The 12,854-nt window shown below is 34.9% G+C and overlaps 1 protein-coding gene across 3 annotated transcripts; it reads right to left on the reverse strand.

Annotated features, from left to right (window-relative positions):
* Positions 1-2,420: 2,420 nt before the first annotated feature.
* On the reverse strand, positions 2,421-8,876 carry Pdxk (pyridoxal kinase). Of its 3 annotated transcripts, XM_073980317.1 has the most exons (6): positions 4,052-4,278; positions 3,928-3,981; positions 3,673-3,850; positions 3,507-3,606; positions 3,293-3,439; positions 2,421-3,219 (listed from the first exon to the last, which is right to left on the reverse strand). In XM_073980317.1, exons 3-6 carry the CDS (start codon positions 3,778-3,780, stop codon positions 2,642-2,644), a joined length of 933 nt encoding a protein of 310 aa, XP_073836418.1. In that variant the 5' UTR covers positions 3,781-3,850; positions 3,928-3,981; positions 4,052-4,278; the 3' UTR covers positions 2,421-2,641. The 3 variants fall into 3 exon arrangements, with proteins under 3 accessions (XP_073836418.1, XP_073836417.1, XP_073836420.1); XM_073980316.1 differs by lacking the exons at positions 3,928-3,981; positions 4,052-4,278 and adding an exon at positions 8,734-8,876; XM_073980319.1 differs by lacking the exon at positions 3,928-3,981 and having other exon boundaries at positions 4,052-4,233.
* Positions 8,877-12,854: the final 3,978 nt, after the last annotated feature.

Below are 12,854 nucleotides of genomic sequence, written 5' to 3' on the forward strand. Positions count from 1 at the left end.
TTAAAATATTCGTCCCCAATAATGTTCATGTATTGCATGCCATGTTGTTTTTTATTGTCCTCAAATATCATTCCAATGGTTTCTTCGCCTGCATCATTTACTTTTTCGTTTATTTGGATTCCAGTGTATATGGCAAGAATAGATGTTTTATGATACTTACACTGTCATCAAAACTGCCCTTAAGTACAGTAAAAATAGCGTAGCAACAGATTATTGCAACAATGATAAACGAACTCTCATTTCGAACACTCACAATCTTAGGTCTATGTAAATACTTCATTGTGCCTTATCAAAAGAAATAATTTTTTACATTGTGACAACAAGTACCACTTATTTTTTATTAAACTTTGTCATAATGACTTATTCAAAGAAGAGTAATGGTGAAGAAATTTTTGGTAGATTTGTATACATCTGCTCGAAAAGGTTAATGAATCAACGTCGAATATGTATATTGGATATTGTTGTAGTAGATATTAGTAGATAGATATGATTAGCTGGGATTGTGTTGATTGGAGGCTTTAGAAAAGTTGACCTCCCCAAGTGGTGTTAGCCACCGATATATTGGGCGAAGGTCTGCGGATTGAGATGGGCGGTGTTAGGATCGTTCGACTTCTGCGACCGCGGATGGTTGACAATTAGGGCACAGTTTTGTTCAAACTTGAGCGATGCGGCCATTAATCGGTGGATGGCTTGACATCCTGGATGTTGAGGCTGTACGACGTGATGTCCTTTCGGATGTGTCTAAGGGATAAATCCTGAACCACAATATGGTGGTAGCGTGCGCAACACATTATTTTGTCGCACCTTGCCTCATGATGCAGATAATTCACACTCTCCATCTGGACACATCCGGTTGGCGAAATTGCTTTGAGTACCTTGTTCCAGACAATGGCAAAATTACAAAAAAAAAAAAAAAAACAATTTTTACTACATTTTTATGGATAACATCTGAAAGGACATTGGCGATGCATTGTGCTTTTTGTTGTTAAATTTTTGAATCTTTTGTCATAGTTGGCAGCAGGAGAGAATCCAAAACCTTTGCCAACGGCGACAGAAGGCAGTTTGGGCGGTATGAATCTCCTCGGATGCCTGACTTGTTCGGTTTTTGTAATGGTGATCACTGACTGGTTGATTGATGTGTGCAAGGTGACATTTTGCTGCTGGATCAGTATGCATAAGCATCGAACTGCTTTCTAGTCTTAACTATTGATGTGCTGTATGGGAACTTTCTTCTTAAGTTTCATAGATCTCCGAGGGCAGCCCTTTTTGCCACTCTTCTGCTCCATTCCTTTTGCCACTCTTTTGTTCCATTAATGTGTTGTGGTTGTTGTAGCAGCATGAAACCTACGTAGAAGCATAAGTTTAATGTTGGGTTGGCAGCCGCTGGCCAAAGCACTATGGTTTCGGGTCAATCCGGTACGTTAGAACCCGCTGCCGTGGGATTGAATCTGCAATGTGTTGTGGTTGTAGCCCTTGGTTGGATCCGTTCTTGAATGTATATCGATTTAATGGTGTGTTCTGTTCACCTATATATTAAAATCTCATAGTTTTCTGTATATAAGATAGGGCTTAAGTTTTTCCAAATATTTTTTTTAAAGCGCCTTAAATGTGATTTTATATTTTTTCTCTAAGACAACTCGAAGTCAAATTCGTCCGAATTACTACCAAACTCCTGTTATTGATGAACATTTTTGTTTGATTAAAAACAAAAATGAATCAATTTTTTTCAAAACAGAAGTTTGGTAATAATTCGAACGAATTTGACTTCGAGTCGTCTTAGTGAAACAGGTAATTTATATGTATATATTTTTTTCAATCTCCATGTTCGACTCACCGTTCGGAATTAGAGAAAGAAATGAAATAACTGATATGAGAGAAGGCTTACTTGTTCCCTTGTAGATGGACATGCTTTATTATTGATCTTTTATAAGGGTAGGTATTTTTCACCTTCACCGGACACCTTTTTCTTAATTCTAGAGCTTTGTCAGAAACAAAAATTGTCCATGATATGAAACTATATTCTCTTATCACGTTGGATATTTCAATGGTATCTCGTTGATAACCAAGCACATCAACGATCAAATTTATTCCTTGGCAAATCTCTGTTTATATAAAAACTACTAGCCTTATGGGCCGATTCCGTACAGCGAGGCGAGTCATGTCGCGTCGTCTATCGTCTCTGTGACAAAATTTAAAAAATGCACTACGTACAGCGATAGAAAATAATCGTCGATAACAAGTTATTTTTATTTTATTTTTATTCGTTAGTAAAAATGTACGGCGACAGCTAATTTGTTGTCGCCGGAAAATGAACATTTCGGCGACAAAATTTGATGACGTCAGGCGATATTGCCATACGGAATCGAAAAATTGCATTTGGCGACGCGACACGACTCGCCTCGCTGTACGGAATCGGCCCATTAGTATATCATGATTATAATAATTTTATTATGTATGTATATTTGTGTTAACTATATATATGTGGGTGTATATACTTTATCTTCGGTATTAAAAACTTAAGCTTAACATGGTATGGTTTATTGTCAAAAGTTATTTTGTACAAACAAATGATTAACAAGTAGTAAAGACAAAACTCAACGAAAACAAACATTTAAAACAAAGAAAAAACTAAAAGACAAATTCAAACAATTTGTTCAGCATGCAATTGTACGTTAGGATTTTCAATGTCAACTTTACTTTGTATAAGTTTTAGTTCACGCTCAAAAGAGGTGACTTTACGTTTACCCTCAATAATATCGGCAGGCATCGACTCTAGCGTGCGTTTTATAACCGCTTGCAAGGTAGCAATTGTACGTTCCATGGCAGTGGCTAACTGTGTTGCCGGTGTTTGGTAGCTATGTGCTAAAAACAAAGAGGCAAACAAATCACCAGTACCGGTAAATGAAATATTTGTGCCTTGTTTGGGTATATTAAGAGCATAACGGGGTCCATTGTGTTTACTTAAGAATGCACGAAGTTCCCCAGGTTTTCCGAGGTCGCTGCTAGAAATTGCCACTGTATCAATACCACGCCCATGGAACCAATCGATTGCCTTCCAAATGTCTTGTTCATTTGATATTTTCATTTCGGTCAAAAGCTCAACTTCATATTGATTGGGCGTTATAATGTCTGCCAAAGGAATGATTTCTTCGCGATAAATAGGAAGCAACTCTTTCGGCACGTACATTTGTCCATCATCGCCCATAACAGGATCACAAACTACAAAGTTTTCACAATAACAAAGGTTAAACTAGGAACTCTCAAATTAATGATTCAACAATACTCAACCAACCATATATCACGTTTGGGTCATTGGCACGCAATTTTGTTACTATTTTAGCAACTTGTCTCAGAAAAGAAGCATTTCCTATATAACCGGTCAGCAAATGTGAATAGCATTTTAAAAGGCCGTTGCTTTCAAGTCCATCAAATAGATCAACTTAACGACAAAAAATACATGTTTTTTTAGCAAAAAGTATGGCGCAATTTATTGCATTGTTATTTACCTAATTCCTTCTCTTGCAATACTTGGCCTTTAACCGTGGAGTAGCCCGTGTGATTAGAAAATTGTACAGAATTAATGGCATCCACTTCGAATCCTAAGACCTTGAATATATAAAAGCCATTGAGACATTACATACACATATGCTGTAAAAACATTCATTCACTCACTTGCAGTGGAAACGTTGCACTTTTATTGCCCACATAGCCGTGTACCACATGACTTTGTATAGACAATACGCGTCTTTTTGATTGTTCTGTGCTGTTGGCCGACGACATCTCTCACCGAAGTCCGGAATTCAATTAACTGATTAACTGCCGCCTTTGTTTTGTTTATCGCCTGCCTTATCTAGACGAATGAAGAGAGCGATTTAGTGAGAGTCAAAAATATGCAATTATTACTATATAGAAAGAAGGCACACTCACTTCGTTGGGTAGTATTTTATACGAGTAATGAATGAACAAGAGATTGGAAATTATCTTTTATATGAATAAATATACAATGTATGTAATTACATATGTAGGTATATAGACGTTTTATTATATTTACTTGTTTGTGCACAAATGTAATTCGCCATTTTCAATGCACTGTCATGCTTATTTTTGTTCGTTTAAAAATAATCAGCATATAAATTATGCTATTGTATAAACACTCAATAAAAATATTTTTATTTTTTTATCATTTACGCATATCACCATTTCCAATTGAAAATTATACGGATTTGTTACGATACCCCAAATATATCAATATTACATACCTACTTGAAATAGTCACATAGTTTAAAAAATATAAACGTATGGGATATTCAAAACAAAAAAAGCTAACCGTATTGTACGAAACATTGAACGATTTTTATGGTCAGCAGTAAAAAATCTATTGACCCATATTTATTGTTTCTTGTACACACATCTAGTCATAGGAGTATGTATGTATATAATATCAATAATTGTATGCTTTGGAAGGTCTAAAGCTCCCCATCAATTCTTGTTCGGTTTTTGCTGAAACAAATATAAGGGAAAATACATTTTTAATCGCTTAATCTAGGGAAACGTTTTTGATGACAATAAAATCCAAAAATGAATGAAATATCAAAAGAAACTTCCTAAAGTTGCCTTTTTCCTGTTTTTATTAAATGGTATTTTGTTTCTGTGAGCATTTATTACCAAAAAATACACAGCCATTCAAATGTAAGAACTATGAAAATGACCGCAAATATGCGAAGTATTCAGCAATCATGAATATTTCCCTCGGAATTTTCCGCACGGAAAGATATTTTAAAAAGTGAAATTCTTTTAAAATCAATATTTGTAAAACATTGAAAACAACTCACTGAATTTTTATTCATGATTGCACTGATTATGTTTCTTAACGCCTTAGTACTTAACAACAGCGAAGCTAAGTGTTTCAAAACGTCAAAAATACGCAGGTAAAAAGCAAAGATGTATCATTTTTATTTCTGATGCATTTAGTTTGCATTTTCGAGGAACAATGTATGAGTGTAACTGAAATATTTTGACGAAGTTTAAACAACACAAAGCAACTGAAGATACGGAAGTCAGGTCTCATCTCCTTCATCACGACAATATATATATATATATATATATATATATATATATATATATATATATATATATATAAATATTCCACAAACATCCTGATATACATACATATATGGGACCTACTGTTAATCGGCCGAGTTCGAACAACGCACACTGGTCGAAATCACTCTTCCAGCGGCGCGAAAGTCAAATGAAAATATCTAACAGCATATTTTTTAATTGAGATTTCATTTGACGTTTGAGCTATGGAATTGACAGTTGAAATCGAGTGGATTTCGTAAATGTAAACTTAGCATAAGAAACGAAACGATTGGAAAAGCTATTTAAAGTATTTTTACGTACGCTGGTAAATACTGAAAATCGTGAGGTACCTAAAAAGGGACCTTGACCCAAATGTAGACCTATGTCCACAATTTTTGGTGGAAAGGTTTAGTGAACTACCAAATTCCAACTAATTTTGAAGGAAAATGTGGCTTAAATCCTCAAAATGCCTAAAATGGGGAAGTACCGTTGGCTATACCAAAATATTAGTCGATGTTGTTCAAATTTAGTCCGCTATTACAAAGGGACCCAGACTATGTGCACAATTTCAGAAACATATATCCATTCATTTGGAAGATATTAATTTCGCGCCGCTAGATCAGTGATTTTGACCGCTGTGCCTTAAGACACCACTTGTATAGAAGTTTTACATGGCTGCATAACTTAGGAAGTGTCGCATACAAATGAGGCATATAGACCTTAAGACCTTTATACACCTTTACAAAGCAAATGACGTTTCGGAGGTGAGCCATGCTGTCAGAATTACTATAAATAAATATCCAACAGGTTGTACTCTGCTTATTTGTTTTTTCGGTTATTAACTAAAAAATTAAAGGGCGGCCAAGTTTTTCTTGCGGGGTCAATTTCTGTATATGCTCAAAAGTTTCATCACAAGGATGATGAATTTCATTCCAATAAACGTTGTAATAATAATTGCTTTTACAACTTAATTAGGGGATCAGCTGGTTCCTAGACCTACCTTGTTGTGATTGTACAATTGACGTCCATATATTTTTGGGAACTTATTAGCAACCGTTGCCAAAATTTCCTTCAAAATTGTGATTTTTCTAATAGGCGGCCTTTGGCCCCGGCTTTAAGACTTTCTCCTATGGACAGTAGCCAATCTAGGGCAAGGGAACAAAATATCTTTTAAATTGAAAATTTTTTCTCTAAGTAACTTCAGGTGACCATATCTCAAGAACTAAACGTTTCCCAGAACAAAACAATATGTCGTTGAAATCAGCACAAAAAATACTACCTGTGTTATTTTTTTTTTAAATTTTCCGGCAACGGTGGCTCAGTTTTATTATACCCTATACCACAATGTGGAAAAGGGTATTATAAGTTTGTTTTGGTAAAAATTCATGTAACACCGCGAAATATTCGTCGGAGACCCCCAATGTCATATACCAATCTTCATATCTCGACGAGATAAAGCGATTTTGAGATGTGTGTCCGTCCGTCTGTCCATTATAAATTGTAAACACGCTCCAGGCCGCAATTATGGACCGATCGTCACGAAATTTTGTATGGAGGTCGGGTTCAGATCAGAATAGATCCCTATTATTATTGGTGATGATCGTGAAGTATTTAGCGGGTGAAATGGACCAAAAACATAATATTTATCCAATTTTCTAGCGGCTCTGTAGGTCTCAATAATAGTCCAATCAACGCGTAATTTTAAATAAGGTAAGAGTATATCACAAGGGAGAAGCTTGCAATTTGAGATGGCGATCGGATAATATTTAGAGGGTTAAATGGACCAAAACTTTTGTGTGAAAATTTTTAATATACAGCTTATATCTTAATTCCTGGAGGTGACATTCCGGACAAGTGAGATATACTTGAAAGTGAAACGCTTGACCTTTCAATTGATGCCAATTATGTTGGTGTGCATGATCAGATAACAGAGTTACAACCTAATATATTCCGTTATTAGTTTGTAGTGTAATAATAAACTCGCTAGAAGTCGTAATTATACATCAATAGTCACGAAATTTTGCACCGGGTAAGAGTATAGGTCGAAAAAGATGCCTACAATTTTGAATGATGATCTGATATTCGTTAGCGGGTGAAATGGACCATTACTTTTGTATGAAAAATATAAAAATTTTATTTTTGGTCCATATTTTAATTCCTTGAGGACTACTGACCTTTCCTCTGATGTAAATTGCAATAAGGTGTTTGCTAGATAACGAGCCTACTGCCTAATATATAATGGGTTCTGTGTAGATAACCACATTTTTATCCCATGCTACATATTGTCTCTCCAAAAGTTTATGTAACACCACGAAATATTTGTCCTAGACCCCTTATTTGGTATGCCAAAATTCATATCTCGACGAGATAAAGCGATTTAGCGATGTGTGTCCGTCCATTAAAAATTGCAAACAAGCTTAAAGCCACAATTATGGACCGATTGTAACGAATTTTTTAGAGAGGTTGGGTTCGGGCCAAAATAGAAATGATTAGGGAGCAAGTTGAGTTTAAGCATTAAGCTCGGAAAAAATTATAATTTTTTTTATATAGCCGGCCTTCGGCCGGGGATTTAAGACTTTCTGCTATGGACAGGAGCCAATCTAGGGAACGGGAGCAACATTTTCTTTTAAATTAAAATTTTTCTCTAAGTAGCCGACATTTAACAAGGGAATTTTCGGAACTTTGGAGGCCCATATCTCGAGAAGTATGGACTTCCGCAAAACATGTTATATATATTTGTGATCAGGGTAACGAGACCTACCTGTGGTATCGATCCGAGCTTAATGCTTAAACTCATCTTAAGCCATGATTAGTTTTTGGTGCTGATCGTGAAATGTTCAGGGGATGAAATGGACCAAAAACTAAATTTTAACCAATTTTGCTCATGCTAGATAACTTTTTGGTTTTCGGCATAAGTATTATACATTACATCTCTTGGTCTGTTCCTTTACTTCTGAAAATGGTAAAACCGGCAAAAGTAGTAAAAGTTGAAAACTGCTCCCATATGAATTGTATTGTGTCTGAAGTAAAGGAACGCTTTTCGAGTAAAAAGTTGTAAAACTTGAAGATTCTTGAACGTAAAGGAACAGGGCTTCTGTAGTGCGATTCTCTAACTCATTTTTTGAGTTACCGACAAAAATCGGTAATATTAAAACGCAAAATTATGAATGAAAAGTTCAAATAAAAGTTGACGACACTCATGCTATCGGTAGAACCTTACGACTGCTTTTTATTCGTCGCTAACTTACCGAAAAACATCGGTAACTACCGAAATTATAAGCATTTTAATTTTACCGACAATTGTCGGTAACTCAAAAAATGAGTTAGAGAATCGCACTACTGATATTTGATAATTAAATTTTCACAATCATTGAAAAGAAGTTCCGTGGAGAGCGATTGTCCAGGGATAGTGGTATAGGGTATCCCATGGTCGGCTCCGTCCGACTATAGACTTTTCTTACTTGTATAAACCTATTTTTGTCATAAAAATTTCAGATCTTTCCGTTAGCTGGGAGAGTATCAATTTTTTCCTTTCACATAGCTGTTCCAGCAACAAAATCAACGGAAATGATGTATGTATATATCAACGGCAGTGTATTTCAACGAATTGTACATGTTATGATTAATCATTGGTTAATAAATAGTGTTCACCTTTGCCTTCTAAATTACGTGGTATGATATTGTATTCGTTTTTTAATTTACTCATATATTTTCTATAAAATGGAAAATTAGAATGCGCTACACCGATTTGTTTATTGTCTTGACACATTAAATAATTTACATGTGGCAACATTGTATATACTATAGGTGTGTTCGAGGCACATTTAAAAAGGTAGCCGATTCATGCCACCAGCTGTTGAACATGAAATGTTAAAAAAGTTGTTGAAACTCTTGTGCCAGTCTATGAACATTTTCAGGTGTGATTTTTATTTAGTGATGATTGCAGATTTGTTGCTGATGCTTCTACAGTTTTTCCTGTGAAGAGTATCACTGTATCATCGGCAAATGTTCCAAAAAAGCATGTTCGGTCAGTTGGCATATCCATCGTAAACAGTAAGTATAGTACAGGGCCTGGGCTGGATTCTTGTTCTATGAAAATTTGAAATGAAAAATATTTTCTTTATAATTTTTTTCATTTGACAGTTTTTTTCAGAATATTACGGATTCATCAGAATATTACGGATTGCTGATGGAAGGCAGGAATTTCATTTGTGTAACAGTCCTTTATGCCATACCGCATCGAATGCCTGTGATACATCTAGAAAAATAGCACAACAAACATTTTTGTGCTCTAAGGAATCCTCGATAGCATGGGCAACTCGATGAATTTGGTCAATGGTTGAGTGTTTTTAACGAAATCCGAACTGGTGATTAGGAATTAGGTTTTTGCGTTCAATAATGGCATTTAGCCGTTTACATATTAATTTTTCAAAGATTTTCCCGATGATGGGGAGTAAGGATATTGGCCTATACGATTTTACAACCCCTGGAGGTTTTCCTGGTTTTGGTATCATAATTACTTCAGATACTTTCCAATAGCTTGGAAAGTGATGTAATGTGATAGCCGAGTTAAAAATAACAGCTAATATTTCCAATCCTTTTGCTGGCAACTTTTTCAATAGTATTGGAGATACAAGGTCGTATCCTGGAGATTTCTTAGTTTTAAGATGTAAGATCTCATGCTCAATTTCTTCAATTTCTATTATTGGAATTTCAGATAGATCATTGTTTGTAACTTTATCAAGGTTATCTAAATTTTCGTCTTTGGACGAAAAGATGTTAGATAAATAATCAGCGAGTAGAGTTGCATTTTCAGCATCCGTTCTGGTCCATCCTTCTGCTTCTGTCTTTAGGGGAGATTTTTGTGTACTTGGCCTTTTGAAATTGCTCATTGCCTTCCAGAGAGAATAATCAGTTGTCTTGTCTGAGGTTAGTTCAGCAAGATATGAATCCAAGTTTTCATTATTGTACTTTATTTTCCTATTAATAGATTTTGATGCATTGTTTAATGCCTTTTTGCCTTCCGGAGCTCTCGTTTGATGCCCCTTTTTACGAAGATTTCTTTTTATGCTATTTGTTGTAATATATATATGGAGGTTTTTTGAGGTTTACATTGAGGCATACTATTCCAAGCTGAACGTTGAATTAATGTTGTAAAATCTAAGAAGACCTCATCTAGATTATCAGCCGAATTAATTTCTATATTTAAGTCGCAGCTTATTTTATTATTTGGTATGAATATAAGTTCCAATTTGTAAATCGGTTTGATAGCCAGGGTTTTGGATTATTTACACATCCTTCAGTTTGTATTCGTGTGACAAACAAATGAAAGCTTTCATTTTCGTAATTTGTTGGTTCTCGTAACAATATCAGACGAACGAATACGTCAGAAATAAACAAATGTAAAAGATCCATCGTTTTGAATGAAACTGAATTATTTGAATAATAAATGGCACAAAACGCATGAAAACTGGTGGGGAATGACATTTTATTTATTTTCACAGAAGCACAGAAGAAGAAGAAGTACATACCGCCGATTCTTCGTACAAATTTTTCCTGAATGCTGTTCGATAGACCGTGTTTAGACATTAAAACTGGAAAGAAAATTTTTCTTCTCAATTTCCTTTAAAATTTCCTTGTTGTTTAGACACGGAAATCATGTTTGTGTCAATTTTATAATTTTTCTTATTCTTCTTTACACTCATTTTCTCATTGCGCCGTTCAAAAACAAAGCCAAGGCAAAATTGTAATGAAAAGTAAAAATGGACGTGTGTGGTAAACAATTAATTATTAAAGGAAACCTTGAATTGTTTTTTAATTTTGATATTTCCACTTATTTCGAATTGTTTTTGCTTAAAAAATAGTTTTTCCTCCAAATGTTTTTTTTTTTTCAATTGTCTCCGCTGTTGTTTGTTTCTCGACAGAGAAAATAAAATGAAAGAAAATGCAAAAATAAATCTGCAGCCAACTTCAGGTTGTATACGAAGAAAAACGAAACAAAACAGAATTTGCCAGTACAGAGATGTGTGTACCCCCTCTTATTCCTCTCTACTCCCTCGCCCATAAACTCAATTTTCTTTCCCCGTCAACTTTCCCTGTATAAACAGGGACATAATAAAATTATCCAGCAAAAGAGAGCGAGTTTGGAGAGTTTTGTGACTGAGAACTTGCAAATTTTTTCTGGGAAAATTTGTCCCGCAAAAATTTTCAAGTCTGATCAGCTGACTTTTAATTACCTGTTCAATGTAACATTTTTGACCAGGAAAATGGTTTAAAATATCAAAAGAAACAAAAACAAATTTCATACATTTTCGGAAACAGCTGGCTTTCTTGCAAGCTTTTGCAAAATGCTGTTCGATAACCTTCTGCAATTTTTCTTGCTTGAGAGAGTAAAATTCACTGAGAGAGGTTGCTGGAACTGACTGAGTAATTATTGCTGGGAAAGTTATCGTACACACCTATTGTGTGAATTATTTTTTGACAAATTTGTTTGCATTAAGTCTGTCTGGTTACCCCAAAATTTGTACCAATTGTTGCTGAAAGTCGTCTGTTAATGCAAAAAGTCAGCAAAAGAGAGCGATTCGAGAGAGACATTTTGACAGTTCTTTCACTGAGAGCTTGCAAATTCTTGCTGGACAAATTTCTTCTAGCAAGCACTTGCACTCTTCTTCTTCCTGAAAACAATCAATCATCTGTTTTAAATTTTTCGTTGATTTATGTTTGTGAAAATTAAAAACATTTTTATTGTCGAAATAGCAAGCCTTATTGTATTGCTTTTTTGGAGAACAAAGTTGCAAAGTGCGAAAATCCTTTTTTGGGTCATTTTCTTTTTTATTTTTAATAAAATACAACATTTTTGCTTCCTTTGTCTGTGTTTAGACACACAAATTTCTCGGGAAAGTAAATTGAGTTTTTGGGAGAGAGCGGAGAGGAAAGAGCTCCTCAATACTCTTTCCTACCCCCTATTGCCTAAAAACTGAATTTACTTTCCCGTGTGTCTAAACACGGACTTTGGTTCCTTCATTGGCGGACAAATTGTTCTGTTTTGGCAAGTCAGCTGATTGCTTGCTGGTTTCTGCTGGGAAGTTGTCTGTTTACTTTTTACAATTTTCTACCAAAAGGGAATAAAAACTCCTTACTCTCTGAGAAAGTTCTTGCTGGGAAAGTAACCAGACAGAACTATTTTTGTCTTCTTTGTTGTTTGTCATCTGTTTATCGGGGTTGCCATCAAGCAACACATATTACGTACAGATCATGGCAGAACTATCAGGTAGTGGTATCACACCAGCTGATCGAATATGAAAAGTCAAATTCCTTTATAAAAAAAAATATTTTTGTTGTAATTTCCCCAACAACATAAAGAAAGTTTTGACATAACATATTCAAAATTTTACGATGCCACTACCTGGGTAATTGTGCCATGGTACAGATGCAAAATTCACAAAATAAGCACTGCGGAAACCCTGAGATGTAAAAGCTTTTCCGAAATAGACGAAAGCTTTTAGATAAAGATGAATGGTTCTTAATAATTTACAAGAACCAAATTTTGAACGTATACGTTTTATTACGAACGGTTCGTGTGACAGGCAAGCATTTTTACAAAAACAGGCAGTAAGTAAAAGTTTTGTGTCATCTATATACAGTGGTGGACAGCTAATTAAGGACAATAAATTAAGTTTAATAGATTACTCGATTACATTTAAAAATGTGAAGATTTTGATGAAATAAATTTAGTATATAAGGTATTGGTATATGCACTATCGAGTGATGTC

Source organism: Musca autumnalis, unplaced genomic scaffold (genome assembly GCF_047663935.1).
Source record: "Musca autumnalis isolate F117 unplaced genomic scaffold, ASM4766393v1 scaffold_4, whole genome shotgun sequence".
Taxonomy (NCBI): Eukaryota; Metazoa; Arthropoda; class Insecta; order Diptera; family Muscidae; genus Musca; species Musca autumnalis.

Coding starts and splice junctions, on each gene's coding strand:
- Pdxk (XM_073980316.1), bottom strand. CDS start 3,780: ATGTCGTCGGCCAACAGCACAGAACAATCAAAAAGACGCGTATTGTCT. Junction 3,440..3,506: donor ATTGCAAGAGAAGGAATTAG/GTAAATAACAAT, acceptor TTTGTCGTTAAG/TTGATCTATTTGATGGACTT. Junction 3,220..3,292: donor TGACCCAAACGTGATATATG/GTTGGTTGAGTA, acceptor AAAACTTTGTAG/TTTGTGATCCTGTTATGGGC.